A 27,520-nucleotide genomic window follows, 5' to 3' on the forward strand; every position below is an offset into this window, starting at 1 on the left:
TCCTCTAAAGAAAGATCCATCTAATTTTCTCCAAATTAGAATTCCCTTCCCCTAATTTCTCTTGGTATGCTGAAATTTGCCTTAAAATGATTCAAGAAATTCTTCACATTTTAACATTTGTTTTTGTTTGTGATATGTGCATGTGTTTGTACAAATACACACACACACACACACACATCTCTATTGGGAAACCCTTTACTCTAATTTAGGTTATTTGCCTATAGGTGCAAATACCCAAATAAATAAAATAAATATTCAAACATTAATATACATTAAGGATATCCACAAGAACAGGCTGCTGAGAGAACAATATTAAGAAGGTGTAATGTTATGTTAATATTACACTAAATTTCCCATTATTTGCATAGTTTCGCTACTGTGTTTTAGAAATATTATTTGACTATGTTACTACTTTGTTTTTGTATAGTGCTTATGCTTTACACACTCTTAATTTTGATTTCAGTTCACAGTAAGTAATAAAGATCAGGATGAAGATGCCACTGGTTTATAAACTATAGGCATTTGATGAAAATATTTGTCAATAGCAGTATTAATTACCATGTAATTGATAGCATAAAAATCAAGCCACATTACCTCATTTACACAAGTTAAGAACCTCTCTTGTTCCACTTTGTGAGATTGTGGTTCATCAGAATCATCTGGAGAATCGAGTGACAAGGTGTCTAGAAATAAGTTTTCTGTGGCAGTGCATCTGTCACTTTCCTTCAGTTTAGACAGTGATCGATCTTCAAATTGCATGGTTTCTGAATCAGAATAGGACCTTGATCCCAATGGATGAGGCAAATGATGGTTCCCTTGATGTGAAAATGAATGAAAGGCAGTGTCTTTTGAATCAGAAAGGATGCTGTCCCCCCTTGGTAGATTTACTTTCGGAGGCTGAGAAAGAAATTAATAATGGAAAAAATATTAATATAGAGTCTTAAGAATTCTTGAGAGAGAGACAGAAAGTATGCAAGGTCTTCCTCAATATTTCAGGCTACTTTTATCTTTTTTATATTAGCATTATTTATATGAAACTTATTGTACCCAGTCTAAATAAAGATAGAGAATAAAATTATACAGTGTCTAAATTAAAGTACTTGAATAAAAACTAGAAAGAATTGCACGACTATTATTGTATTAAAATGTCACTTTCCTATAGTTTATTTAGGATAAAAATTGGGAGGGGGGGTAAAAATAATGTGGTTAAAAAGCCTAACAATGAATTCCTTTTTGCAGGCACTACTATCGCAGTTTGGATGGAAAATTAATCCTGGCAAAAGTATTCCATTTAGACTGTTATGTTTTCTATTCATAGTATGCAGGAACAAATGCCATGTATACCATATTGACTGGATATTGGACATCATTCCACTTGGAGTTTGTACCACCATGTTAGGAAAGTCAAACTCTTTCTAGATGGACACTGACATAGGGTGAGTCGTCTGACTAGTCTGAATTAAATACACTGAATTCACTGAATTTAAGACCCATGTAAGCATTTATTATTTGGCATTGAGTTTTATGTTTATATACGACAACCTGGAATAAGAAAAAGCACCTCTTCATAATTGGAGAATAACAAAAATGATCTGCAAAATGTGTAATACCTTGCAGTCACAGGTAGGATAAAATTAGATTTGATGTGTCTCAGGAGACACTATAACCATACATTTGAAAGAAAGAGAATAGTTTTATTCCTTTAAAATGTAGGTCAACAACCCATAAGCTAATACTACTACCGCAAATGAGTTACACTTTGTATTTTTAGAAACGTTTCTTTTTTTCAGTAACCTGACTTAAATTGTTAGAAGTAAAATGATTAATGATTATGAATTTGTTTATTCAATTTCTATAGCTGCCCAACTCAACCAAGTGACTCTGTGAGGTTTACAAAAAATTATAAAAAAATCAATACAATTTAAAAAACACTAAAACAATTAAAAACCTCAACAAAATAAATAAGGACAGAATAACAGCTGTGATAATTAATCAACCAATAGTAAAGCCAAGTAATGGGTCCCTTAACATACCAGTTATGCTCTTGGAATCTGTTGTTGTTGTTGTTGTTGTCAGGGTCATTATCTGTTAGATTTGCTACATTCGGCCTTTTCTCTAGAAGCTCATGGGACTCTTACTTCATTTTATTCTTACACTTACAATCATGTGAAGTAGAGTGGTCTGAAAGTGAATGACTATCCTGGATCAACACCTTAATCACTACCTCATGTTGCCTCCCATTTGTTTTGAATATGAAGAATGGCTGCAGGACTTGGGTTTGGCTAGTCTAAAGAAAAGAAGAAGAAGAGGTGTGGTGGCAAAGATGCAACATATTTTCACATATGGTGGACCTGTAAAAAGGTCAAGGCTTTTTGGATAAAAATTTGGTGGAATATGCAGAAGATTTTTAAGCAAAGGATAAAGTTTTGTCCGCAACTCTTTTTGTTGGGTATAATTACAGATGCTACAGTTGTGGACACTAAGTTGATGTTGAATTTAATTACAGCAGCAAGACTTTTAATAGGTCAATATTGGAAGAAGGAGGAATTGCCGACTATAGAAGAATGGACTTTAAAGGTTTCTGACCTGGCAGAGATGGCAAAGATCTCGGCTTATTTGAAAGATCATTCGCAAGAACGTTATATTATGGAGTGGAGAAAATGGATTGAATATATCCAGAACAAATATGGGACTAAAAAGTTTCATTTAGCATTTGAATAAGTCTTCCTTTCTATTTCTTTTTCTTCTTCTTTATATGTAATATTAGTATTGTTTGTAGTTATCTTATATGAGCTAGAGAGTGATAGATTTAAGAATTTATTGTTGGTAGCATATGGATGTTTATGATTGTTCTTTGTTTTTATACCCTGTACTTAGCTCTGGGAAGTCGGGGGGGGGAGGGGGGAAAGGGGGGGAGGGGAAGGGAGGGATAGGTAGGGGGGAGGGGGGATTGTTAAAGATAAAATGTATTTTAAAACTTTTCAATTAAAAAAAAAGAAAAGAAGAAATAGGGGAGACATGCTAGCAGTATTCCAATATTTGAGGGGCTGCCACCAAGAAGAGGGGGGTCACATTATTCACCAAAGCACCAGAGGGCAGGACAAGAAGCAATGGTTGGAAACTGATCAAAGAGAGAAGCAACCTGGAATTAAGGAGAAACTTCCTGACAGTGAGGACAACTAACCAGTGGAACAGCTTGCCTCCAGAAATCATGGGTGCTCCATCACTGGAGGTTTCTAAGATGCTAGACAGTCACTTGTCTGAGATGATATAGGTGCTCCTGCTTGAGCAGAGGGCTGGACTAGAAGACCTCCAAGGTCCCTTCCAGCTCTATTCTGTTCTATTATCCTCTTTTTTCCCCTTGTTCATAGCCACACACTGAATTCACAAATGAACTCCGTAAGTGTCATTTGGTTGTTAAAAAGATGCTGAATTGCAGGAAATAATATATCTGAAACACCCAGCCCTACAAATGTTGTTTCATTGTTAATATATGTGCTAGTGTTAATATATGAGGAAAATTCCAGATTTCCAACTGCTATTCTGTAACTGATCCATCCATAGTCTAGTTTTCTTTATACAGTTTTCTTACATGTTATTGGAAGATAAGCAAAGTATTACATTTTGGAGATAGGAAAAGTGAGCTAGTGGCAGAAAAGCATTTTTATTATGATTTTAAAAGCCAATAAGATATAAATTGATTTTGTAGTATTTTTACTGGAGTTAAGAAGATATATTAATTTTAACTGTTATATTATTGGTCTAGAAATCTATATAACATTTATAAGTACAGTTTGTTTATAAAATAAAAGAGTAGTGATTAGGCACATGAATCTTTCAAGCCTTCTTTAACATTCATTATGAAAATCAGGAGCACAAAATCTAGTTTAAATAATTTATGGGCAGAAATTCAGGACAGAACTATCCTCTAAGTGAAAACATCTATTTGTGTAAAATAGCAATATATTGAAGAGCAATATAGTATATCTGTAGGCAGGATAATTCATTCTTTCATATATTTTTGAAACTGGCTATCAGATATAAGATGGCTCAGTTATTTAGCAAGTTTCATCACTGAAATAAATAAGTACTTAGATTATAAGCACTTTAATGAGAATTAAACATTCTAATATTTCTTTGACTTTTTGTTATAAATGCTGGGAAATGCATAAAAAGATTTTCTTTGATGAATATGAATATCTTAAGCAGATCTACAGCAACATTACACATAACTATATTTGGGAAGAAAGGAAACATTGCCTAAGATAAGGACTCATTACAAAAATATTTAAAGCAAACATTTCTGAGACTAAAGTATGCATCTATAAAATGAAGGGGAAAAGTATCTAATAAAGTGAAGGCTAGTTCACGAAAGCTCATCCCACTGGTTAATTTTTAACATGGCAGAACAGATTACAACTTTTGTTGCAAAAAGACTATCATGATTGCAAAATCCTATTTCTCCTGGTTCCATATACAGAGCCATAGAAACTTCAAAATACATTTGTCATCTCTTATAGCTGAACATCTGTAAGTACTTATGCTGGAGTTTACAATTAAGTTCCTGTTAAATTTTTTACTTGTGATGAGAGAAACAAAACAGTATTTTTGACAGAAATGAAATAAAAAAGAAAAGAACTTTAATCTTCAGCAAATTTCCCAGGTACTAGTAAGGGTGCTTTTCATTTGTAGAAAGAGAGCTGCCTTAGACTTCTATGGCAACAAACAAAAAGAAGTCTGGTAGCATCTTTTCTGATTAACACATTTTATTAAAGGCATAAACCTAATACTCCTTTGGATCACACATGATAATTTACCTGTTCTACTTTCCTGAGCAGATCCATTTTTTGCCTCTCCCACTCTCGCCGGTCTTTGTCAAGTTTTTCTAGCAGCTCTACTTTTTCTCTTTTCCAGTTTTTCTCATTGTGCTGAAATTGCCATTGCAAGTCCATTACTAATCGATGACTCTCCGCTAAGAGTTTCTTGTGTTCCTCTCTTTCTCTTTTGAAAGTTGTTGTGGCATCAAGGCCAGTTTGACTCTGTGCTTTTTCAGTCTTCCCTTCCAGCTGCAAATTAAAACAAAGCGTCCCAATGGCACAATAGTTTTCCATAGAAATTAACAGGATTTGACATAAGTTTCGACATTTAAAATATTTTGATTTGAAAAAAACAACTATAAAATGACAACAATGTTTAACTTGTAGCTTAAGATTGCAATTCAATTAAAAATCTCATGGCTCAGAAAGTACATCAACTCTGCTGCTTTATAGTACAAAGAAAGTACTACAACTTATAATTCTTTTGGGGTATTGTCTGAACTACAATTCAAATGTAAACCTATTTCCAGTCCCAACCTTCTTTACCTGACTGGTTACAGCATGTTATGAAAAATAATACAATAATATGTAATTATATTTATATAATGTAAGAACATATTAAATGAATAATATACATAATTATAAATGAAGAATATAAAAAGAATATGGCTATTACAACTTCAGCTCAATAAGAAAATTGGATTGAAAAAAATTGTTTTATTTATTTATTTTTTATTTTATTTTAATTCCATTTATATCCCGCCCTTCTCCGAAGACTCAGGGTGGCTTACAAGCTTAGCAGTAGCCTTCATTCTATGTATATGCCTGCTTGTTAGGGCTTTCACACACACCCCCAAGCGGCATTATTACAAAGTCAGCTTAATTGCCCCCAACAATCTGGGTCCTTATGTGATAGTCTCTTCATTTTATAAGTTGTAAATACTACTTTCAAGAATAGAAATGTATTATTTCTTGACTGAAACCCACAATTTAAATTGCTTACATTTGGTACACTCTCAATTTCTAATATTCCCAGAGGAATTTCTATATTAAGACATTCCCATACAGCCAACTTAAACATTTTCCAAATACTCAGAGCTACTTTTCAACTGCTTTGACTGCAGCCTTTGTGAGAATCCAAGATGAGGCAGCAGACTATACAGCTGACCAAAAAGGAAACAAGATCTTCAGCTCCAACAAGAACCCTATTCCTATCTTCATAGCATGCTTGTTGTATAGTGATAAAGGGTTTTTATAACAGTTATTAACTGCAAGCAAGTCTGAAGCCTGAGGCAAACATTTTGGGGCACTACTGTCTCACTTCCCAAATCTGTTATGCTATATGAACTATGTGAAAACAGATAATCTCAGTTACTCAATGCCAGTGATAGCACAGGCTCACAAGAAGCACAGTCCCAGTCCAGGAGAACCGCAAAAATACCACCTGAAAGTGCGCTCATTCAAAAGCAACAGAGACCCTACAGAGTAAACATACAATAACATATCCCAAGGAGTAGAACTAGTACCATGAATTCATTTTTAATTTTATGTTTTCAAGTCAGTGACTGCCTGGACAAATCCTTGCAGTTTTCTATTTTTTGAAGAAAAATTGGGTCTTTCCTAGGGATGAGAAAACTAACTGGCCCCAAATCACCGTTTTACTTCATGCCTAAGAGAGAAGTAGAAGTCAAGGTTTCACGGTTTCTAGCCTGATGCTTTAATCACTACACCAAACTGGCTTTCATGTTTCCAAAATGTTGACGAAATCATCAGATCCTGCACATGTCTCTGTAGGGACCTGTACCTCACTTAGAGCATCATGCTCTCTGACTCTAATATGGGAAAAAGCGTACCTGCTCCAGTTGACACTTAAGTTTAGTCCATTCCATTTCCCACGCAGCTTTGTCAGTGGCATATTGTTGTTGCAAATCATGACGCTCTTGCTCATCATCTTGGAGTTCTGATTGGAAGTTATCCAACAATATTTTCAGGGCATGCAAGAGTCGGCTATTATCCTTTGCCTGAAAAAAAAAAAGAAAGCAAAGCTATCTGCAGCTATATTTCAGCTATCTGAAATATTGTAATTCAACCACCACTTTACAATCTATGGGATAAAAACCTTTCTCTTCCTTAATATATTTGTGGGCTTCAACAAAGATGATGATCTGGGAAAAAGAAATATTCAGCAAGTCCACAAAAGACTTGCCCATGGTACCTCTCCTAATTAATAATAAGTTTTAACAACATAATTGAACTTTTTAGAACAATCAGGACAGTTATGTAAAAAGAGTGTATAATATATTGGTCCCTAACACACAAAACAACAGAAAGGACAGTCTACAGCAGGGGTGTCAAACTGCTGGCCTGTGGGCCGGACACCTCACAAGGAAACTGCGCCCACCCCATTACCGGCAATAGGAAAAAGCTCCAATACATCACACAAAGTCATCCTAGCTGGATTCTACAGGCACTCAGGCGGACAGCTAAAGCTTGCAAAGACTCAACATCCTCCATTTTCTGGCACAACTTTTAGACATGACTTTACTTCAGAGGAAAAAAAGCTGCAGGAAGATTTTCCTCTCCTTGCTAGTTTGTTTCTCTACTCTTTAGCCTGGAATCAAGGTAAGGTTTTCAAAAGGCATATTGGATGTAGGGCAGAGAGACACTTTACATAGTTTTAGCACCTAACGTGGGTGTATGTGTGTGAGAGAGATTGACAAATCAGCTTTTGTTTTTTTTTCTATTGAAGAAAAATGGCTTGGAGGGAGGGAGAAGATTAAGCTAGGGAAAGGTTTTGGGAAACTCATTCTGAAGCTGCCTTTTATGCAAGGCTGAAAGCCTAGAGAAGCAGGAGAGCTTTGCAGCTTTCTTGCTTTCCAGATGATCTGGACCAGCAAATAGGTGCAAAAAGCTCAGAAAGCAGCTGCCATTTTAGGGGTGCTGAAAAAGGTGGCTTCTCCCAGGAGGCATGGGGAACAGGCCTAAGTGCCTGGGGGGAGACAGGCAGCGGAAGGCTCTACACCATCCCTGCGGAGTGTTGTAAGTGCGAATGACAGGGGGGGGGCTGCAGCTGTCATAACTTTGAAACAGGTTCATCTATAATTTTGGGGTGTTGGTCGTTCTTTTGAATGGTCGTTAAATGGCCTGTTGTTTCTCAAGGATTACCTGTATTTCAAATGTGAATGTTAAGACAATCAGTTGTTGAGGCAACTCTTTTTTTGCCTCATTCTCAAACAGTATTGGTTTTATTTTTCATGTGTCTATCACCAAAAGCAACACAAAGTATAACATTAGAAATCAATACAATATCTCCGTAAAACACATTTTAAAATCACAACTAAAATATAGAGGCTCGGTAACCTGAATGGCTCATAACATTTAGAATGATCATCAAAACCTGTTTGTATGTATTTAAACATACATACATTTCTACTTAAAATACTTAAATTAACAAAAGAGACCACAAAATATTTCGACACTGTTTTAAATTGTGATGGGTCAGACTCCAGTGTAATTCTAGTGGAAACTGAGAGGAGTGGCAGTAACAAAAGGTCTCTACTTTTTAGTATGAGAATGTTTGGCCTGGGCTAGATGGCTGGGTTAAGGGCATAGGCACACCAAAAACTACAAGTAGATTTTCCAAATAAACTAGGTATGTCCTTGCACAAGGGCCTCCCCTCACCCCCAATTTCTAAAGTAATTTTAAAGGTGGACAAGAAGAGAGGCTGAATATGTAGAAAATACTAAGAATATCAACCCATAGAATAGTAAACATACACGTTTTACAAGAATGATGTATTGAATCTACATGCCACTTTACCATGGGCCAGGTAAATATAAAATACTAGAGTGATTTTGATGTATTTTTAATTACAAAAGTCTTTTGGGGGCAAGTGAATGCCATGGCAAGGAAGTTGAATCCTTGATACATATAGAAAAAAGACTCCTTGCAAGTAGATATTTTTGTGTTTGCACAGAACAAGCACAAAGTTCCTTTGTGAAGGAACTAAACAAAGAATTTCATAGAGCCATTTGTCATTGTAAAATATATCCTTGACTTGATACTATACCATTTATCTATCACAGAACAATTTAAACTGTTATCTCAAGAAAATGCGCAGATATCATACAAGGTTAAAAAATGTGGAATGTCATTTCTATTACGGTAATATTTTGTAAATTCAACTGCCCTGTTATAAATAGTTTAAATCTAGTTATATTATTTGTCTGGAAACATTACCGGTAAGTGTTATTGGTAGCTGCCGATAAACAAACTGAAATATTTTTATCCGTATCATCTTTTACCAGTTCTTTCTTACTATCCATGCCAATTTTCATTTTCAACATAATTACTCTACACATATCAATTTAATTATATAGCTTTTTACTTGTAACTATTAGTAGAATCAACACTGATGCAACAGAAAGCCTTTTCAATTTTAACCCCAAGACTGTGAAATGTCATGTAACTCCATTAGAACAGAGAGCATGATTTATTTAAATAATTATAAAAACCTTTGCATTTAGGTTAGCTTTGGACTTTTAAATGTAGCAACAATGCTCAACACAGAATTTTTAAACTGTTATTTGGTTACTTTTATTTGCTTCAGTCATTAATTCTTATATTTTGTTATTTATATTGTTCATTGATTTAGTAATATTTTATTGAATGATACTATTTTCCTGTATAAAACCAGTAGTTATCATACTTTAGATCAAAAGATATTAGCTAAATCAGCAGTCCCCAACCTTTCTGGCTCCACAGATTGGCACCAGCAGCACTATGGGGAGAGGGGATGGTTTCATGTGTACAACCTAATCATGCACATCGACAATTAAAGCATTCATGTGCTCGCCCGTTGCTTGCAGAGCCCGGTTCTCAACAGTCTGTGGACCAGTACTGGCCTGAGGCCTGGGAGTTGAGGATTTCTGGGCTAAATTGTCAATAGTTTTGCAGAAATTGGATTGGACTGCAAGTCAAGTATTTGGAAAGGAGATGCTAATTAATATCTTGGTATATTTTGATGTCTAAACACTGCATCTGCATGTAGGTCATGCCCCAAATTGGAAACTCTCTCAATACTTTTGTGAGAAAAAGGTTAAAATGAATTAACTCTTACAGTAACGATTGGGAAGTAAACTGCTATGGAAATGTTTAGATGAAATAAACAGGTATATTTTGGTTACCACCATTCAATGATATACCTTTCTCAGCAGTGCTTTCTATTTGGGATAATCTTTTACAATACAAACTAGAATAGACAGAATGGATAAAATAACAAATCACAGAGATAACTCTCATGACAGAATAAGCACCTGCACATTTGCCTTGATACCTGCTTTTGTAGCTGCAACAACTCTGCTGTCTGTAGTTGTGGTCCATGGTTGCTTGTTTCCACTGTGGAATGAAGGGAGTAATTTGTCATTGCAAAAACTTCTTCCTCCTCTTCCTCCCCCTCTTCGTCACCTTTTTGTTCAGACTGAAAGGTGAATTCTAGCACGGGATCAAGGTGTTCCATCTAAAAATGCAAATGAATTAAAATAAACACAATCTTATATGAAAGAAATAAATTCCTACATGAAATAACTACCTATTTTGTAGATTTTCCTTATTTCTTTCTATAAGCTTATGGATACTTAATTGTTTATGAAATCAAATTGATGAAGTGGATAAAAATTTGTTACATCCTAGAAAAAAGTTACTCCCTACTTTGTTCATGAGTTGTATTAATTAGGCTTCCCAAATTTAGTACCTTCAAGATATATTGACATTAATACCCTCAGAATTCTTTGAGAGGAAATTGGGAATTATGCTGCTAACAGTTAGAGGACTGTAGTTTGCAAAAAAGACTTAATAATAAACTTCAATATTAAAAATCAGTATATATAAAGAAACCATTATTTTAATCTTATTGAACAAATCCTTTCATTTCTGAGATTCTGGGATTTCTAAAATCATAGATCAAATCACATACTGGGCAAAAATTTATAGTATATAAAATTATTAGTATATAAATAAATTTAAAAAGAGAATATGCAGCTATATAATTATTCTTTTTATTGCTCCTGCTTTTAATTAATACAAAATTAACAAATGGTAAAAGACATGGCAAATATGATAAATACATCAATACTAGAAGGAGTGACTGCCCTGAAGTCACTTATAATGAACAACAGAATAAATTATAATTCTATTTCCTCATACAATACTTTTAAATTCTAATGTAAAGTATCATTTGGTTCTTCTGAAGAAAGATAACTTAAACTGCAGGAGAAGCAGAAAAGTGTTGGGTTTGTAAAGTTAGTTTTATCCCTTAATCTTACGGCATCTGAACTTGAAGTAATGTTATTTCTTAAAATGTATTTTGCCTATAATAAAATTATTATCACATTTTAGCTTTACTCCATTAAATAATATGAGACAGTTACCTCAAGTATGTCTTCTTGCTTCTGTATTTGCCTGCCATGTCGCCAATGTTTTAGCAACCATTTCAATTTGACATATAGGATAAAAATGTTCTGCTTGAAATGTCTGAGCTCTTGACCCATCAGAATTTTCTCCTGACTCCAAGTTTTCTCTTCCAGTTTGTTCTGCAAAGTCAAGCTTTGTACTTCTAAATCTTTTCTTTGTAAGTTTTGCAGATGGTCTTTTTCCAACTTTAAATAGAACAAATATCCACATTAATAGAATATTGTCCTTAAGCACGTGTTACTGAAATCTGCCCCCATCCTCATATCCATTTGAACAAAAAACCAAGGTTGCCAATTCTAATTATTATCATCTGATTTTATCAAGGGATCCATCTTTTAAGAAACCCAAAGATCTCAGGTTGAAGACTTAATTTAATTAACCATAATAGCCTGCTGGGGAAAAAAAATTATACAGCTCATTTAGTGTAACAACCTGGATCAGATTTCTGTAGTGTAAGCATTTGTATTCTCTGCGTATAAACACTGTCTCTTCACTTAATTCTTTCAATGTGTTGCTGACATGATCCTGTACTTGATATTGCTATATGTGGGACTGCAACTCCTAACTTCATTTTCAACTAATAATTAGAAAAAACAATAGGGTTTATTGATTCTAAATTATTTATTTTCCCTATGGATGAGGACTTTTTTTTTGAGGAGTACAGTTCTATTTTTATGTCTTATGAGGAGAGATTCTTGTTGACAGGGCCTTAGTAATGAATCGTCCTTGAACATTTTGGTAGAACAAACTATCCATAAAATATGTCTATGATTATGAACCATCCAGGCATAGAATATGAAGAATCTCTCTCAACTCAAATGTTCAGAGATCCAGCAAATGTTTTTTACCTCCTTTAAGATGTCAATGTTGAGTTTTTAAACGAAAAAACATACTATGCATACATACATATTTGTTGTTGTTGTTGTTAGTTGCGAAGTAGTGTCCGACCCATTGCGACCCCATGGACAATGTTCCTCCCGGCCTTCCTGTCCTCTACCATCTTCTGGAGTCCATTTAAGCTCACGCCTACTGCTTCAGTGACTCCATCCAGCCACCTCATTCTCTGTCGTCCTCTTCTTTTATTGCCCTCAATCTTTCCCAGCATTAGGCTCTTCTCCAGTGATTCCTTCCTTCTCATTAGGTAGCCAAAGTATTTGAGTTTCCACTTCAGGATCTGGCCATCTAAAGAGCAGTCAGAGTTGATCTCTTCTAGGACTGACCGGTTTGATCGCCTTGCAGTCCAAGGGACTCACAGGAGTCTTCTCCAACTCCATAGTTCAAAGGCCTGAATTCTTTGGCGCTCAGCCTTTCTTATGGTCCAACTTTCACAGCCATACATTGCAACTGGAAAGACCATAGCCTTGACTATACGCACTTTTGTTGGCAGGGTGATGTCTCTGCTTTTTAGTGTGCTGTCTAGATTTGCCATGGCTTTCCTCCCCAAGAGCAAGCGTCTTTTAATTTCTTGGCTGCAGTCCCCATCTGCAGTGATCTTGGAGCCCAGGGAAATAAAATCTGTCACTACCTCCATTTCTTCCCCATCTATTTCCCAGGAATTGAGAGGGCTGGATGTCATGATCTTGGTTTTCTTAATTTTAAGCTAATTTTTGCACTCTCCTTCTTCAACTGCAACAAGAGGCTCTTTAGTTCTTGTTCACTTTCTGCCATTAGAGTAGTATCATCTGCATATCTTAGGCTGTTGATATTTCTCCCGGCAATCTTAATTCCAACTTTTGATTCATCTAGCCCTGCCTTTCTCCTGATGTGCTCTGCATATAAGTTAAACAGGCAGGGCGACAGTATACAGCCTTGCCGGACTCCTTTCTCAATTTTGAACCAATCAGTGGTTCCATGTCCAGTTCTCACTGTTGCTTCTTGACCCGCATACAGGTTTCTCAAGAGACAAATAAGATGGTCTGGTACTCCCATCTCTTTAAGAACTTGCCACAGTTTGTTGTGATCCACACAATCAAAGGCTTTAGCATAGTCAATGAAGCAGAAGTAGATTTTTTCTGGAATTCCCTAGCTTTCTCCATGATCCAGCATATGTTGGCAATTTGATCTCTAGTTCCTCTGCCTCTTCGAAATCCTGCCTGTACTTCTGGTAGTTCTCGATCCACATACTGGAGTCTAGCTTGTAGGATTTTAAGCATAACTTTACTAGCATGTGAAATGAGTGCAATGGTGCGATAGTTTGAACATTTTTTGGCACTGCCTTTCTTTGGAATTGGAATGTAAACTGATCTTTTCCAATCCTGTGGCCACTGTTGAGTTTTCCAAATTTGCTGGCAAATTGAGTGTAGCACTTTTACTGCATTGTCTTTTAAGATTTTGAATAGCTCAGCTGGAATACTGTCACCTCCACTAGCTTTGTTGTTGCTCAGCTTTCCTAAGGCCCACTTCACTTCACATTCTGGGATGTCTGGCTCAAGGTCAGTGACCACCTCATTTTGGTTATCAGGGACATTAAGCTTGTTCTTGTATAGTTCTTCTGTGTAATTTTGCCATCTCTTCTTAATCTCTTCTGCCTCTGTTTAGGTCCCTGCCATTTTGGTCCTTCATCATGTCCATTTTTGCATGAAACGTTCCCTTCATCTCTCCAATTTTCTTGAAGAGATCTCTGGTCCTCCCTATTCTATTGTTTTCTTCTATTTCTTTGCACTGTTCATTTAAGAAGGCATTCTTATCTCTTCTAGCAATTCTCTGGAATTCTGCATTAAATTGGGTGTATCTTTCTTTTTCTCCCTTGCCTTTCGTTTCCCTCCTTTCCTCAGCTATTTGCAAAGCATACATATATATACACATAGACAAACACATATACATATTGTATAGTCAATTAACTGTTCCTACTAAAGGTTTACAGTTCTGTAATCCATCAATCAACTGATGCTATTTCTAAAAAAATAATATTATGCAATCATATTTATAATTTCATATCTGCTTTACCTATAATAAATCATATTAATAAAATAATTTTAAAAGATAGCAATTTCTAGATTCTTTATGCAAAATTCTTTTATAAAAATTATTAGAAAAATAATTTCCACATGCTAATTATTTTCAGTAAATTCTAATTACAGTTTTATAATGGCAGCTTACAATATATAGAACTGGATGTACAAAAAAAATCAAAGTAGGAATGACAAAACTTTATACCACATTATATTCCTATATTATATTCCATTCCTGTAATCATGTAATCCATTTTCCAAATAATGACTGGTGGCCAGAATATGATTTATATTTATACATGAAAATTATATAGATAAAAAAAATCAATTGTCCCTTAAAGCTGTTTCAATAATTCTTAACTATCCATAACCAAACATATATAACATTTGAACTCTTTTTCACAAACATATGGTGCTTCTAAATAGTAATCAAAGCAGATGAAATTTTCTTCTAGTATCTATTTAATGTATTTACCTGAATTATCCTTTCTGAAAAGGTTTCTTGTTCTTCTTCTCGAAGTTTCATCTCCTGCTCTAGCTGAGCCTGAAGCTCCTGTATTGATACATTCTGTACAGGTAAAATATGGCAGTCCCTGAGTTGATTAGGAGTATAACAGTTCTTACAAAGGTAACAAAACTTTAGGATGTATACCTAAAACTATACAATCAAGATAGTATTCAAACACATGCTCTGTTCATAATTAGTTAAAAACCTGCACAAAATTTTTCTCTTGCTGAATCTGTTGATGCATACTTTGAGTCAATATATTTAAGATCCATATAAGGATCTGCTTTAGCTGTGGTATGGACAGCTAGGTTATTTGTAACCAGTTACCTGTGCAGATATACATATGGGTTTCTGAACTGCACAGAAGCACTATCAGAAAGTTATCATATCTGAAACTTTGGATTTAAAATTTATTTTGGTTTCAGTCTCATTAACACAACACTCCTGGAATCTGAGTACCTACTGAAGTAAGTACCTGCAAATTAAAACGTTGGCAAATAGTGAATTAAATTTAATAAATATTTTTTGTCCTGGAAGAAGAGCTGATATCTCACTGAGCTGGTGTCTGGCAATATGAATACACGATACGCTTTGTGCTTGCTGATTTACTGCATCTACTTCTGACTCTGAATGGAAGTCTTTGTCTCTGAGAAGACAGATCAGCAGAGCTGTATCTGACGACCCTATCAGTTATGCTCTAGGGTTTTGAAATGAAACTGAAATGTCATCTGCTGTACATGTCTGTTGGTATGGAAAAGGCAGATATTTGTTGACTTGTAGTAAGCATGGCACCATGGTAGATCACCACTGAAGGTTCAATATCAGGTAGCTTGGTTATCATATATATGTATTTCAATCTATTATAATACAGCAGTATTTGTAAAAACAGTATTTTTTCATCATATTGTATGTAGGGATTACAGTAATGATCTCAAGGATCATTGGGCAAAGAATAATAATCTGATATCCATAATGGGGATCTAGAGAATTTGGAATGAATCTTTTTCTTTCTTATAAATCAGTCCTGGTATTTTTAACCTGGTATCTTATTAAATATTGTTTTTTTATTTTAATTCCATTTATATCCCGCCCTTCTTCGAAGACTCAGGGCGGCTTACAAGCTTAGCAGTAGCCTTCATTCTATGTATATGCCTGCTTATTAGGGCTTTCACACACACCCCAAGTGGCATTATTACAAAGTCAGCTTAATTGCCCCCAACAATCTGGGTTCTCATTTTACCTACCTCGGAAGGATGGAAGGCTGAGTCAACCTTGAGCCTGGTGGGATGCGAACCTGCACTAATTGCAGGCAGCTGGTGTTACTTAAGGAGGCATTAGCCCACTGCTCCACCAAGGCTCTGTAATATGCTGAAGGAAAGCCACTGGGTGAATTATCTAGTGATGATATAGTTCTGAGAATGAATGTTCACTGTTAAGAGTAGTTTCATGGCCAAAGTTGCCAAATTATGGAGTACTATCTTGGACACCCTGGATCATAGAGTTATACCAACTGAAAATAGGAAATAAAAGGAAAAGAGAAGAAATAGTATTTCAGCTAAATCAGTTTGAAAGACTCCAGATATGGTGCTTGCTTTCTTAGTTGAAAAGAAGCGAAAAAGATGATGAGCTACAAATCTAGTGTATTCTTTACCAAACTAGTCACATAGCTACTCCTATATTGTCACATTTCTCCAGTTGCACCATCAACATTTGTAGTCTTATTATTTGGTATCATTCTCACCACATTTTTTAAACTTTCTCAGACACAAATATTTGCAGCATTTTTTTCATTTCCACACTGCTATGTTCCCATACAAACTTGCAGCATGTTTCTTCAGGCTTTCTTTCACTTCATCTTTCCCAAATCATGTCATTACTTTTATTTTTAATTCTTTTCGCTCTTCTGGCAACTCCTTTTTTAGCTCTTAGTCTATTTCCGAAATTTGTGATCATCAAAACAGTCCTCCATTTGATTTACTTTTAATTTTAATATTTCTTGCTCTATTTGACAAGATTCATGATATCTTTTCTCTATATTCATACAGTATTTTTCCGATTTAATTTTTAAAGCAATCATTCACTTATATGCATTTTTCTCATCCACAACCTCTTTCACTCCATTACCCAAGCATCCATATTTCAAATTTAATGGTGCTCAAAATTACAAATTTACTTCGAATTCATTCTGGAAAGGGTACTCTCTAATGCTTTTTCATACAGGATTTGTATTTTCTCTTTGGCAATCTTTATTACTTTCTTGTCCATTTGCCTCCCACTACAGTAAACTACTATTGATGCTGCCAAATAACAGTGTACCAAATCCTTTTTATCCTTAACTATTTGAGTATTTCATCATAAACAAATCAATTATAGTTTTAGATATGTATTCTTATGTCAAATATGTATATACTTTTGCTTAAAATATATATTTGAAACAGCTCATTGCCATTCTCATTCCTTCTAGAACTTCTCTAAATGGCCCACTTATTTTTTTCTGTATTCTCTCATTTTCAGCATCAACAGAATGCTGCATAATTTCCATAAAACTCTTCACTTCTATTATCACCATTTATCGAAGTGCAGTAATTATTATCTACCTCTGGACTCCTATTTTAACATATATCCACAACCATATAGTTATCAACAATGTAGATGACCATACTTTTATATGATCAGATCATGTGCATTTGTATTTATGACATATTTTCCCTTCTTTTTATTTTCATAGAAATATAACCTTCCTTCCTTCCTTCCTTCCTTCCTTCCTTCCTTCCTTCCTTCCTTCCTTCCTTCCTTCCTTCCTTCCTTCCTTCCTTCCTTTCCATGCTTTCTGTTACTTAGCTCTAATCAGTCAGATGAAAATGCTGTTGTATTTAAAGTTCCTGGAGTGGACTTTATACACTAACTTATTTAAGATAACCATCTAGACAAAATATAAACTAAGGAAAAAAAATTCCACTTTTTTTTTTGCTAAAATTCCTCACAAATTTTTAACTTCAATTTACCGACATGATATCTCTGGTCTGTTTTCTTATTCTATAGAAGATGTAGATATGAATATATATTAAGCGAGGAATACTCAAATGTAAAAAAATAAAGTTCTCATTTGGGCTCATTAATTATCACATTCTTTGAGAACTATGAGAATTTTCTTTTACACATACAAAATTTAGGGGTAGCCTGAGAAATAGTTCTAGTTTATTAGCCCAAATACAGATATTTTAATCCATCTTTTCTTTTAATCATGCTTTTAAAGAACAGATAAATAAATAGAGATTACAGAATATTCTGTGCTGTTTACAAGATACTGAATTGAGTGAAGTACTACTATGGATAAAGAAACTAGTTACATTAATTACTAAATGTGTGTTTATTTGCTATAAAGAAAGTGTGCAGGATTCTAGTTTGGAATAAGAGTGCGAAGCACGAGGGGAAGAAAATGAAATTCTGACAATCTGTTCCTATTACAGATTCAGAAATAATAATAATAATAATAATAATAATAATAATAATAATAATAATAATAATAATAATTTTATTTATATACCGCCCTTCTCCCGAAGGACTCAAGGCGGTGAACAGGGCAGACATATAAAAAATACAAAAATACAAAAGTTAAAAAGAATTAAACATATGCCCAAGCTAAAAACAGTAAATACATATATTAAAAATGACAATAAAAACCCAACCCATCCCCCAGAAAGGTTGTTCTTCCACCTGATAGATGAAATATATGGCACTCATGAATAATTAACTGCACAAGAATCTTCACCTGTGTTTCTCTCATTATCAAAGTGGTTGAATTATTGTTTTTAAGACGTACATTTTACTTGAAGCATTTTAAAATTAGCAGTTTTCCCTCAGCATGTACTTAACCCAACATAAATACATTCTAATAATACTTTGTACTAATAAATGCTAATGCTATTTGAACAATAGTAGCAATTTAAAGGAATGAGACTAATAGAATGCAAGATAGTAGACTTAGGTTGTCTATAATTAATTTGTCACATTCAATTTAAAAACAGTCTACAAAAGAAAATAGAATTTGAATAGGATTTTTTTCCTTGAATTTTTAACTGGGACTGCATTAATCCACAAAAAAATGTTCCACATTGTAGCCAAAACTGACCAACAGTCTTTTCAACAATAAGTAAAGCTAAAAAAATCCTTAAGAAATCAACAACAAAACATTTCTATCCAAAATAACAGCTAAATGTTACTTTCTGACATTCTGATCTGATTCAATGGAACAACTAAAATGATCTGCAAAGGTATTATAGTTAGGCTTCATATTATATTGTGTTTGCACTGTAATTTTACTTTGTCCTTTAGTGATCATCAGTAGCTTCAGAACACTTGTAGTATGCCTAACTGGCTTCTCACGGAGCTCCAGGATTACATTAAAAAGCTATTTATTTTTCTTATAAATTGTGAAATTTCAGCAAATAATGTGTGCTACTGAAATTCTATAGAATGCTCATAGAACACTTAAATATGGCTTTAAAGCAAATACGAAGGCCCTTAGCTTGTAGTGGAACCCTATACATGGGGATGGTTAAATTTTTTACTTCCCCATGCTTCTTTTTTTATTCTCATATCTGAACATGCAAGTAAGAGGAACTTTGAGATTTCTGGACTGTGGTTGTTTCCCCCCCCAAAAAAAATGTTTTCACACCATGCTTTTTACAATTTGCCACTGAAATTCAACAGCATACTTTGTAGGTTTGGGGTAATGTTTCTCAACCTTGGCCATTTTAAGAAGTGTGGACTTCACTAGAATTGCCAAAATTAACAAATATTGCTCTGGGGAATGCAAAAGCAGGTCTGAGTGCTATATATCTACTCAAAGTAAAAGGGAAAAAAAATACAGCTAGTGATGTATCCTCTGCTGAAATATTAAGACATGTTCTATAGAGTACAGGGAAGATACAGCAGTCCCCAAAAGGGAACAGAGACAAATGCTTATTTTAAAAGAAATAAAAAATGAAGCCAATGCCTACTATAGAAGAATTAATTTGATTAGAAATAAATAGATGAAAAAAGTCCTACATGGCAGTATATAAGTTAATTCATAAATTAAAATGTTTTGCATAATTCTGCTCTTTTTGTTCTCTGTCATTTTTAATTCCTTAATCTTAAAGCAGAAAAGTTTAGACAGAGTCAGGCAGCCAAAGCTTCTGAATTTCAGAAGCTAATGCTAAAACAAAATTAAAGAGGGAAATACATTAAATAATAGTCACATTTTAAAACCTGATTATTTATTTTTCTGGCATCTAGCCAGAGGGCTTGAATAGCAAAGGGTACTGTATTAGAAACAGTATCTATTTTTTTAGGCAGAGGAGTCTGGTTTATGCTTCAATAATGATTAATTAATTGGAACATCTTAGATAAAGATGTTATCTGACCTTTGCTGAACTGCACAGCATAACTGAACCTTTCTCTTTCTCTTGAAAGGTTATAGTTAATTTTATTATGCTGATATATGAACAAACTGCATGCATATTGACCTCTTTATAAAAAAGCATTTTAGTTACCTGTAGTGTGATCCTCCACATGTTTAAGTCAGAAATGTATTCTATTGTGTTTGATGAGCTTATCACCAGGAAACTGTGGTGGATTGTTGTTATAATCACTGGAATTATGTTGTTAAATGTCACCAAAATTGTAATTGTCTGTGGTAATAAAATTGTAGTTTTTCCAAAGACATTCTTATCATCATCTTGATCCTGTCCATCTGATTTATCCATTATCTCCTTCTTCAGCTTCCCTCAACCTTATCATGAGTAGTTTCTTCCTGCTTTAATTTTTTTTGCATCAGATACACAAAATTTGTGTTTCTTCTTGCTAATCATTATCTGAATGACATATTTTTTAAGACTGACTGATTCTTCTCGAAACTTGTAGAGCTCTTCCTCAGATTTATAATCTGATCCTCTCTTCCCCTTTTATTCCATATCGTTTTGCAGCACTGTATTTCAATTGAAAAGACTGCTGCTTGATCATTTGTTGCCACAGCAACATCCTTATATTTTATGATCTAAGTTTGTCGTTACCTTCTCCAGAATTAACCTCTCTCTCCCAGCATACTCTCCATGTTCTTGATCTTAAGAAAATAAAACTATCAACTTCACTTCCTGTATTTTCTTCCATTATCATTAACTATACACTTATTTATTTATTTATTTATTTATTCATTCATTCATTCATTCATTCATTCGTAAAATGTTAGGTAAAACTTTATGTAAGCAATTACTGCAATGTTTTAATGATGTCCATATTTTTTCATTGCTATTCTTAGTATGATAATGTACACTAATCTTTTCCAATCTCCAGACAAGAATCTTTATTCTGTATTTGTTGTCATAAAGCAATGGTCACAGAAATTTTAAAAAAAATATAGACTTCCAAGAACACCAAGGCTGGGGTTAAGTAGATTTACTGAAACTAAGTATATCTAATGCAAATCCTATTTGCAGGGAAAGTGAGATTCAAATTCTTATGCCTCTTTTTCCTGATGCATTAAGGTATGTAGCAAACAGGCTAAAAGCCACTCTCAGGAAGAAGGAATAGTTTCCATCTCTCTCTCTCGTTTGATAGTTGGTTGGTTTGATTTGTTTGCTTGTAACTATTTAAGAATTTTCTGTCACAACATATCTCATGACTATTACATAACACACACCGGCGTATAACACGCACCTCATTTTAAAAAGGAAATTTCAGGAAAAAAACCTTAAATTATATCGGCGTATAACACGCACACATCATTTGCCCCCTATTTTCAGGAAGAAAAAGTGCGTGTTATACGCCAATAAATACGGTATTTATTTGCTCAAAATCTCTATTGAGGCCGAAGAGCTCCTTTCCCTTTTCTCCTCTGGAAGGAAAACAATTTCTACTCTAACCACCCTTTTCTCCTGTTCAAAATGCCCAGAGAGGGTAGTGGGGGAGAAATCTCCATCTCTTCCAGAAAGATGTATATTGGGGGAGGTTCTGACTTTGTAATCAGTAATACACCTGAAATTAGTATTATCCACCAGGAGGATCAAAAACTATAGGGAAAGGAAATTTCTGGCACAATTTAGTCATTGTGGTCCGTAAGTATTCTGTGAATGCTGATTTATATCTAAGCAATAAATCCATTGTTTTCCTATTGTCCAACTTGGTTCCCATTACCTCAGAGTCTGAAAAAACCAATAGGGGCTCTGGGAAAATTGGAAGGCATATTAGGACTCCCAGGCTTCTGTGTGTATTGCAAACAGAATTGGCAAAGATGACTATGTCTGGTTATTGCTTTCAATGAATCCAAATACTCCAGTTTGCACTTTCTACATTAGCTTATCTGGTCTAAGGCTATTTGCTTCTGACAGTGTGAGAATTTACTCTCTCAGCTGTTAGCACTTTAACTGCTTGTTCTCTTGCAGCTTTAAATAGTTCAATGGGCATCTTATCTGATCCTGGTGCTTTCTTATTTGACAGCTGGTCCATTGCCTGTCATATCACATTTTCTATGAAAGAAGGTTAATTCACACATTATGTCTGAACAAATTATTCTATGATTCCATAACCTAATTTGTAAAGAGCTTCAATATGGCCTTTCCATCTTCCTTTAATTTCATTTACTTCTATTACCTTTCTTCCATGAGTACTAGATCTATCTTGTGATTCCCCCCCCATGAATACTGTACTCTGATCTTAATTTTTTTCTTTAATCTCTTCTGTTTGTTGAAAGTCTTTATTTCTTTATTTGCTTTTTGCTTGATGTGATGTAGATGTGTTCAATTGTCATGCATAATTTTATGTCTTACTTTGGCTCTTAATTTGTTTTGAAAATCAGCTGAATCTTTTCTTCGGAATTTTGAGAATACTTTTTTCACTTAGTTTTCATGATGTCTCTTATATATAACTGCTTAGTTTCTTTTCTGCATGGCATACTGAATCTGTTTCTTTCAGTGATGTTATATTCTAAATGATTTTTCTCAAGTCAAATCTTGTTGGCATCCTTACTCTATAGTCCACCTGTATGACATCTGTATACATGGTCTGTTTTATAATCTATATTTCAGAATGCAATGGCTCACTGGGATTGCAATTCTCTATGTTCTCTTTCCTATTACGTATTAAATTTTATTTTAATGTTGTATATCCCATAATGCCCATGTGTAAAGTATACATATATATGGCTTGAAGTTGATTCTCTCAATAAATAATAATAAATAATATCTTTGCAAAGCTTTGTTAACCTTCTCCATTATTACATTTTACCTAATCCAGTTCTCCTCTAATTCCAGATTTCTCAATTTCTCCAATGTTTACATTCCAGTCACCAATTTGTAGTACTGTGCTTTTTCCTAATATTGCATTTAGCCCTTCTCAATTTTGAGTTTAGTAATTTTTTAGTGTTTTTCATCACTGCCCCCTTAAGAAGTGCACATTCTTGTACAACATTAATGTTGAATGACACTTTTTATGTTATAACTAAACACATACTTGCAACATCCTTTTGAAATAACATTACCATTTTTTGGCTGGCTTCATGCCCTGATACATATTATATTAACTGAGTTAAAGAGGTCCTATTCATTGATTTCAAAAAATATTTTCATTTCAAAAAAGTTGTTTTTCTTTGTTCGTTCTTCTCAGATTCCATGTATTCCAGTTACATCTCTCCTTGTAAAATGAGAAAATTCTCTTTCATTACTGACCAGATTTCTTTGCAGGTTTGATCTGACTACATTATCATCTCCAGTTCTATTTTGAAAATGAATGTTTTTCTACTTGGAATCTCTTCACCTACCACATAAACCTGTCTCAGTGTTCCAGCCATGTCCATAGAGTTTTCTTGGAACTATGCAGGAATCATTTTTGCCACTGTTTTCCTTTGAGTTTAATTTTAAAATTACTTCTTGTAGTAGCATTATCTTCCCTCACATCTGCTTTTCCTGACCTTTTCTGGTTTTGGAACAGTGTACATTTTTTTCTCCATGAAGAGGGAATCTAGTACCAAGTTGGCAATCATGGACCTTTGAAAATTTTTAAGAGATCGTGCTTTTTAACAACATAGGCTATTTAATTTATTAACATAATTCTAAAGTATATTTCTGCTAATATCAAAGTTCTTTCTTTCTTGAAGATATACCTTTTTCATTCTTTTTGAGCATAGCTAAATCACAATTAAATCAATCAATCCAAGACTTGCACATCACAACGCTACATTTTTCACTCCCTACACCTCTAATCTACCCATCTTCAATATAAAAAGTCAATTTATAATATACTTAATGGCCAGCAAATCAAACATTGAATTCACAAATTTGCCTTCCTTCAGATAAACTTTTTATTTAAAATGCTGTTTCAAAATTCAAGAAATTAAGCGTATATTAATTCATTAAAATGATTGGAGTATTGAAAACGTATTTTAGGAAACACCTGAATTAATAAAATCATTGCTTTCCAGTCAATCTTTTCTAGTTATTCATTGCTGGATTTTGATGTAAAGATAAACAAACACTTAAATCCAGATTATAGGACTGTACAATTGACAAAATGAGATAAGTGCTATTCCACAATCAAATCTGGAGAGTTGTAGGTCACATTATCAACCAGACAGTCAAGTAAGCAGTTTCTTCTAATTATTATGGCAACTCTCAATATATGACTAAAATAACACCTCCTGTTATTTTAGGCCGAGGAATTGCAGAGCTCCGCACCCCATGGCTGAATTCACCCTGCCAGGGGACCCTAAATGGGTCTAAAGTCGCCCCGGAGAGGTGAAAAAGGAGGGCCCCCGTTGATCATGGAAAGATGGTAGTCAGATTCAAGCTGTTAGCCACCTATAAAGCTCTACACGGCATAGGGCCAAGTTAGGTTTTCCCCATCTCATCAGCGTATCTCATCTCACTCAATCAAGCAGGAAAGGTAGTCAAAGATTTCAACTGGCAGTGTCAAGGAAGAGAGCCTTCTCTGCTGCTGCCCCCTTGTTGTAGAACCTTCTGTCCCCAGAAAATCATGAATGCAAGGACTGGTCATACAGTTATTTTTCCATTACCATTATAGTGCAAATGATTGTTAAATGAGTAAACTGCTAAACGAGGGCTATCTGTATTGGCTGTCATGAGAAAAATGCTAAAAATTGTCAGATTTCCATTTCATTAAATATTAGGTGGAGTTAAATACAAATTGTAGGGCTTAAAAGGAATTATTCCCTCTATTTTGCCCTGGCTTCTATGACAATTACTGTTCCCTTTCAAGGAATTTTTATTCAGCTGTGCTAACCTCTAGACTGAAACAATTCTTGTTTTCTGGCCTGTAGAATTTAAGGTCTCCATCAGTTCTGCCATGTGGTTCTGTGGTGCCTTGTTGTTGATGAATCTCTTTCTCATCTCCATGGTCTGGGCTGCGCTGCCATTCCAACTGATCCTTTTGTTTGGACTGTTAAGTGCATGGGTGGGGATTGTAACATAAAAGAAATCAGGACAGGGAAAGATTAAAAGAACAAACAAAAGTGGCTAAGGTAGGCGATTGAAAAAACTACAAGACAAAAAAAAGCGTGAACAGAAAAATCAACTTAAATGCAGTGTCATAAGCAAGTGACGAGAATAGAATTAAAATAAGGATGAGCAAAATAATGGGCTGAAACATCTGAAAAGCAAAAAAGAGAGAGGGGAAAGAATGCAAATACTGGTTATGAGGCGCATGCAATGGGGATGCATGAGTCAAACCAACAGCAAGCTTATAAGTTATGGAGTATATGGGGATACAAGTCTTCCAGCCTTATTTGTGCTGTGCAGAAAAATCCCTATTCAGTATGGCAGCTGTGACAGGGAAATGCATTATGAAAGGCAGTCATTTACTGGCTTCAGGGCCTTTTTATTTGCCCCTTTCCTTATGTAAAAGAACTAATATCCGGCATTTCATTTTGGATTTTTATTTTGACAAGACCTTTTGAAATACATTTCATATTAAAAGTGTAAGAGAAAGTATGTGCATATGTGTTTTGTTAAATATCAACAAAACAGTAATTAATGAAATGCAGCATCCAATATAGTAAACAAAAAATTCAGAAGCTATTTGTTTCTATTAGCCTTTTTGTCATGAGGAACAGCCTCTGTGTGAAAATAGCAGTTAAAAAAAAGAATTTACAAATATTTTACAAATTAATTTCAAAATCGTAACAAAATAAAGATAGGTAAAATTAGCACCAGAATGCAGCAAGAAAGACTGACAAAACCGTAAAAGAAGCAAGTGGTCCACTTACCTGGAAATCTGTAATTAATTCCTTTCCTTGGTTTCCAATGGGTGAATCTCGAGAGATGGATGTCATTGTGGACAGAAAACTAGAGGACTCTGTAAGATGAGGAAGAGGGGAAAGATCTTCCAGTTGTTCTTTGAAGTCAGCCCCAATGTTATCAACCTTCTCCAAGAAGGTTTGCAGTTCTTTCTGAAAATGTTTCATCCTTAAATTAATAGTGCTTAAAAGTTCTGATTCGTTCTTGTTCCCCTTTTTCCCCTCATCTTTTTTAAAAATTTGCTCAGAGGCAGCACTGCTATTTATGTGGACTTTTGTTTCGTATATTAAATTGTCTGTATCAATGACAAGGCGTTCCATAGCTCTTTCAAGCCTTTCGGCCTCATATTTGATACTGATAAATGATTCTGAGTTCTCTTTGGCCCGTGTTAAATCAGTGGAACACAAGTTACTAACTTCTGAGTGTTTCCCACTCCCAAAACCTGATGTCTTTTCATATAAATCTTCAGAATCACTTTCACCCCCAATGGGTCCTTCTCTCCTTGGTTGAGGTAGATGACTTTCTTCACTGTCACACTCTTTCTTCCCTATTTCACTCTCAGCATCACTATCCCTGGGACTGCATGTTCGCAATCCTAGATGAGAGGCAAGATCATAGCGCTGCACATTAGATAATAGCACACGATTTTCATACTGGAGTTTCATCACTTTTCCATTCAGTTCATTGATTTGCATCCGGGCTGACTTCAGTTCTTCTTGTAAGGATCTACTGCATTTGGATGCATTTTCATGAAACCAATCAGATTCTTGTCCAGGGTCAAACTTGAATTTATTTAATTCATTTGTTAGTTGCTTATTGTGATCTTCAATTTCAGAGATAGATCTCCTAAGAAGTTCTGCTTCTTCTTCTACAAATTGCAAATGATGACGTAACTCTGCAGCTGATTCCACAGGGTCACCATAAGGTGAGGTAGGAATGCTTGAAACACGTTCCTGGTTAAGACATACTCTTTCATACTGGCATCTCATGTCCTCCATCTCAGCCTTAATTCCTCTATTTTCCACCTCTAGTTCTACTAACTTTCTGCCTAATATGTTAGCTTCTTCTTCCACTAATTTTAAACGAAGCTTCAGTTCAGCTTCTCTTGTGCTGGGTGGTCCTCCAGCCTCTCCAATGGGGAGAGGACTTTCCACATCCCCATAGATGGATTTGTACTTTTGAAGCTCTTGCTCCAATTCGTCTTTCTCTCTGCTTAACTTGGCCATCTTCTTACGCATCAGTACTGCTTCCTCTTTGGCAAACTGAAGCTGGCACTTCAAATCAGCACTGTCTTCCTGCCAATAAAAGCAACAAATATGAAGACAAAAGGAAGAAAAAGACAAACATGTTCTGGCTATAACTCTGCAAAGTGACTTTTTCTAACCTAGTAGCTTCTTGTTATGTTGGGTTTCAACTCCACCATGGGTATACGAGGATATAAAATTAGGAGGGTGTGTGTGGGTGCATGTGTGCATATGCACTCT

The 27,520-nt window shown here is 34.8% G+C and overlaps 1 protein-coding gene across 1 annotated transcript in view; it reads right to left on the reverse strand.

Moving 5' to 3' along the window:
• Nucleotides 1-27,520, reverse strand: part of MTCL1 (microtubule crosslinking factor 1) — a 79,290-nt gene that overhangs the window by 14,310 nt on the left and 37,460 nt on the right. Inside the window, exons 5-12 of the mRNA XM_083357753.1 lie at nucleotides 26,006-27,331; nucleotides 25,024-25,179; nucleotides 14,716-14,808; nucleotides 11,247-11,474; nucleotides 10,154-10,336; nucleotides 6,671-6,838; nucleotides 4,818-5,066; nucleotides 595-897 (exon numbers count right to left, since the gene is read on the reverse strand). Coding sequence (XP_083213879.1) covers nucleotides 595-897; nucleotides 4,818-5,066; nucleotides 6,671-6,838; nucleotides 10,154-10,336; nucleotides 11,247-11,474; nucleotides 14,716-14,808; nucleotides 25,024-25,179; nucleotides 26,006-27,331 — 2,706 coding nt within the window. The remainder of the gene's footprint in view (nucleotides 1-594; nucleotides 898-4,817; nucleotides 5,067-6,670; nucleotides 6,839-10,153; nucleotides 10,337-11,246; nucleotides 11,475-14,715; nucleotides 14,809-25,023; nucleotides 25,180-26,005; nucleotides 27,332-27,520) is intronic.

This window comes from Vipera ursinii (genome assembly GCF_947247035.1).
Source record: "Vipera ursinii genome assembly, chromosome: 3".
NCBI lineage: Eukaryota > Metazoa > Chordata > Lepidosauria > Squamata > Viperidae > Vipera > Vipera ursinii.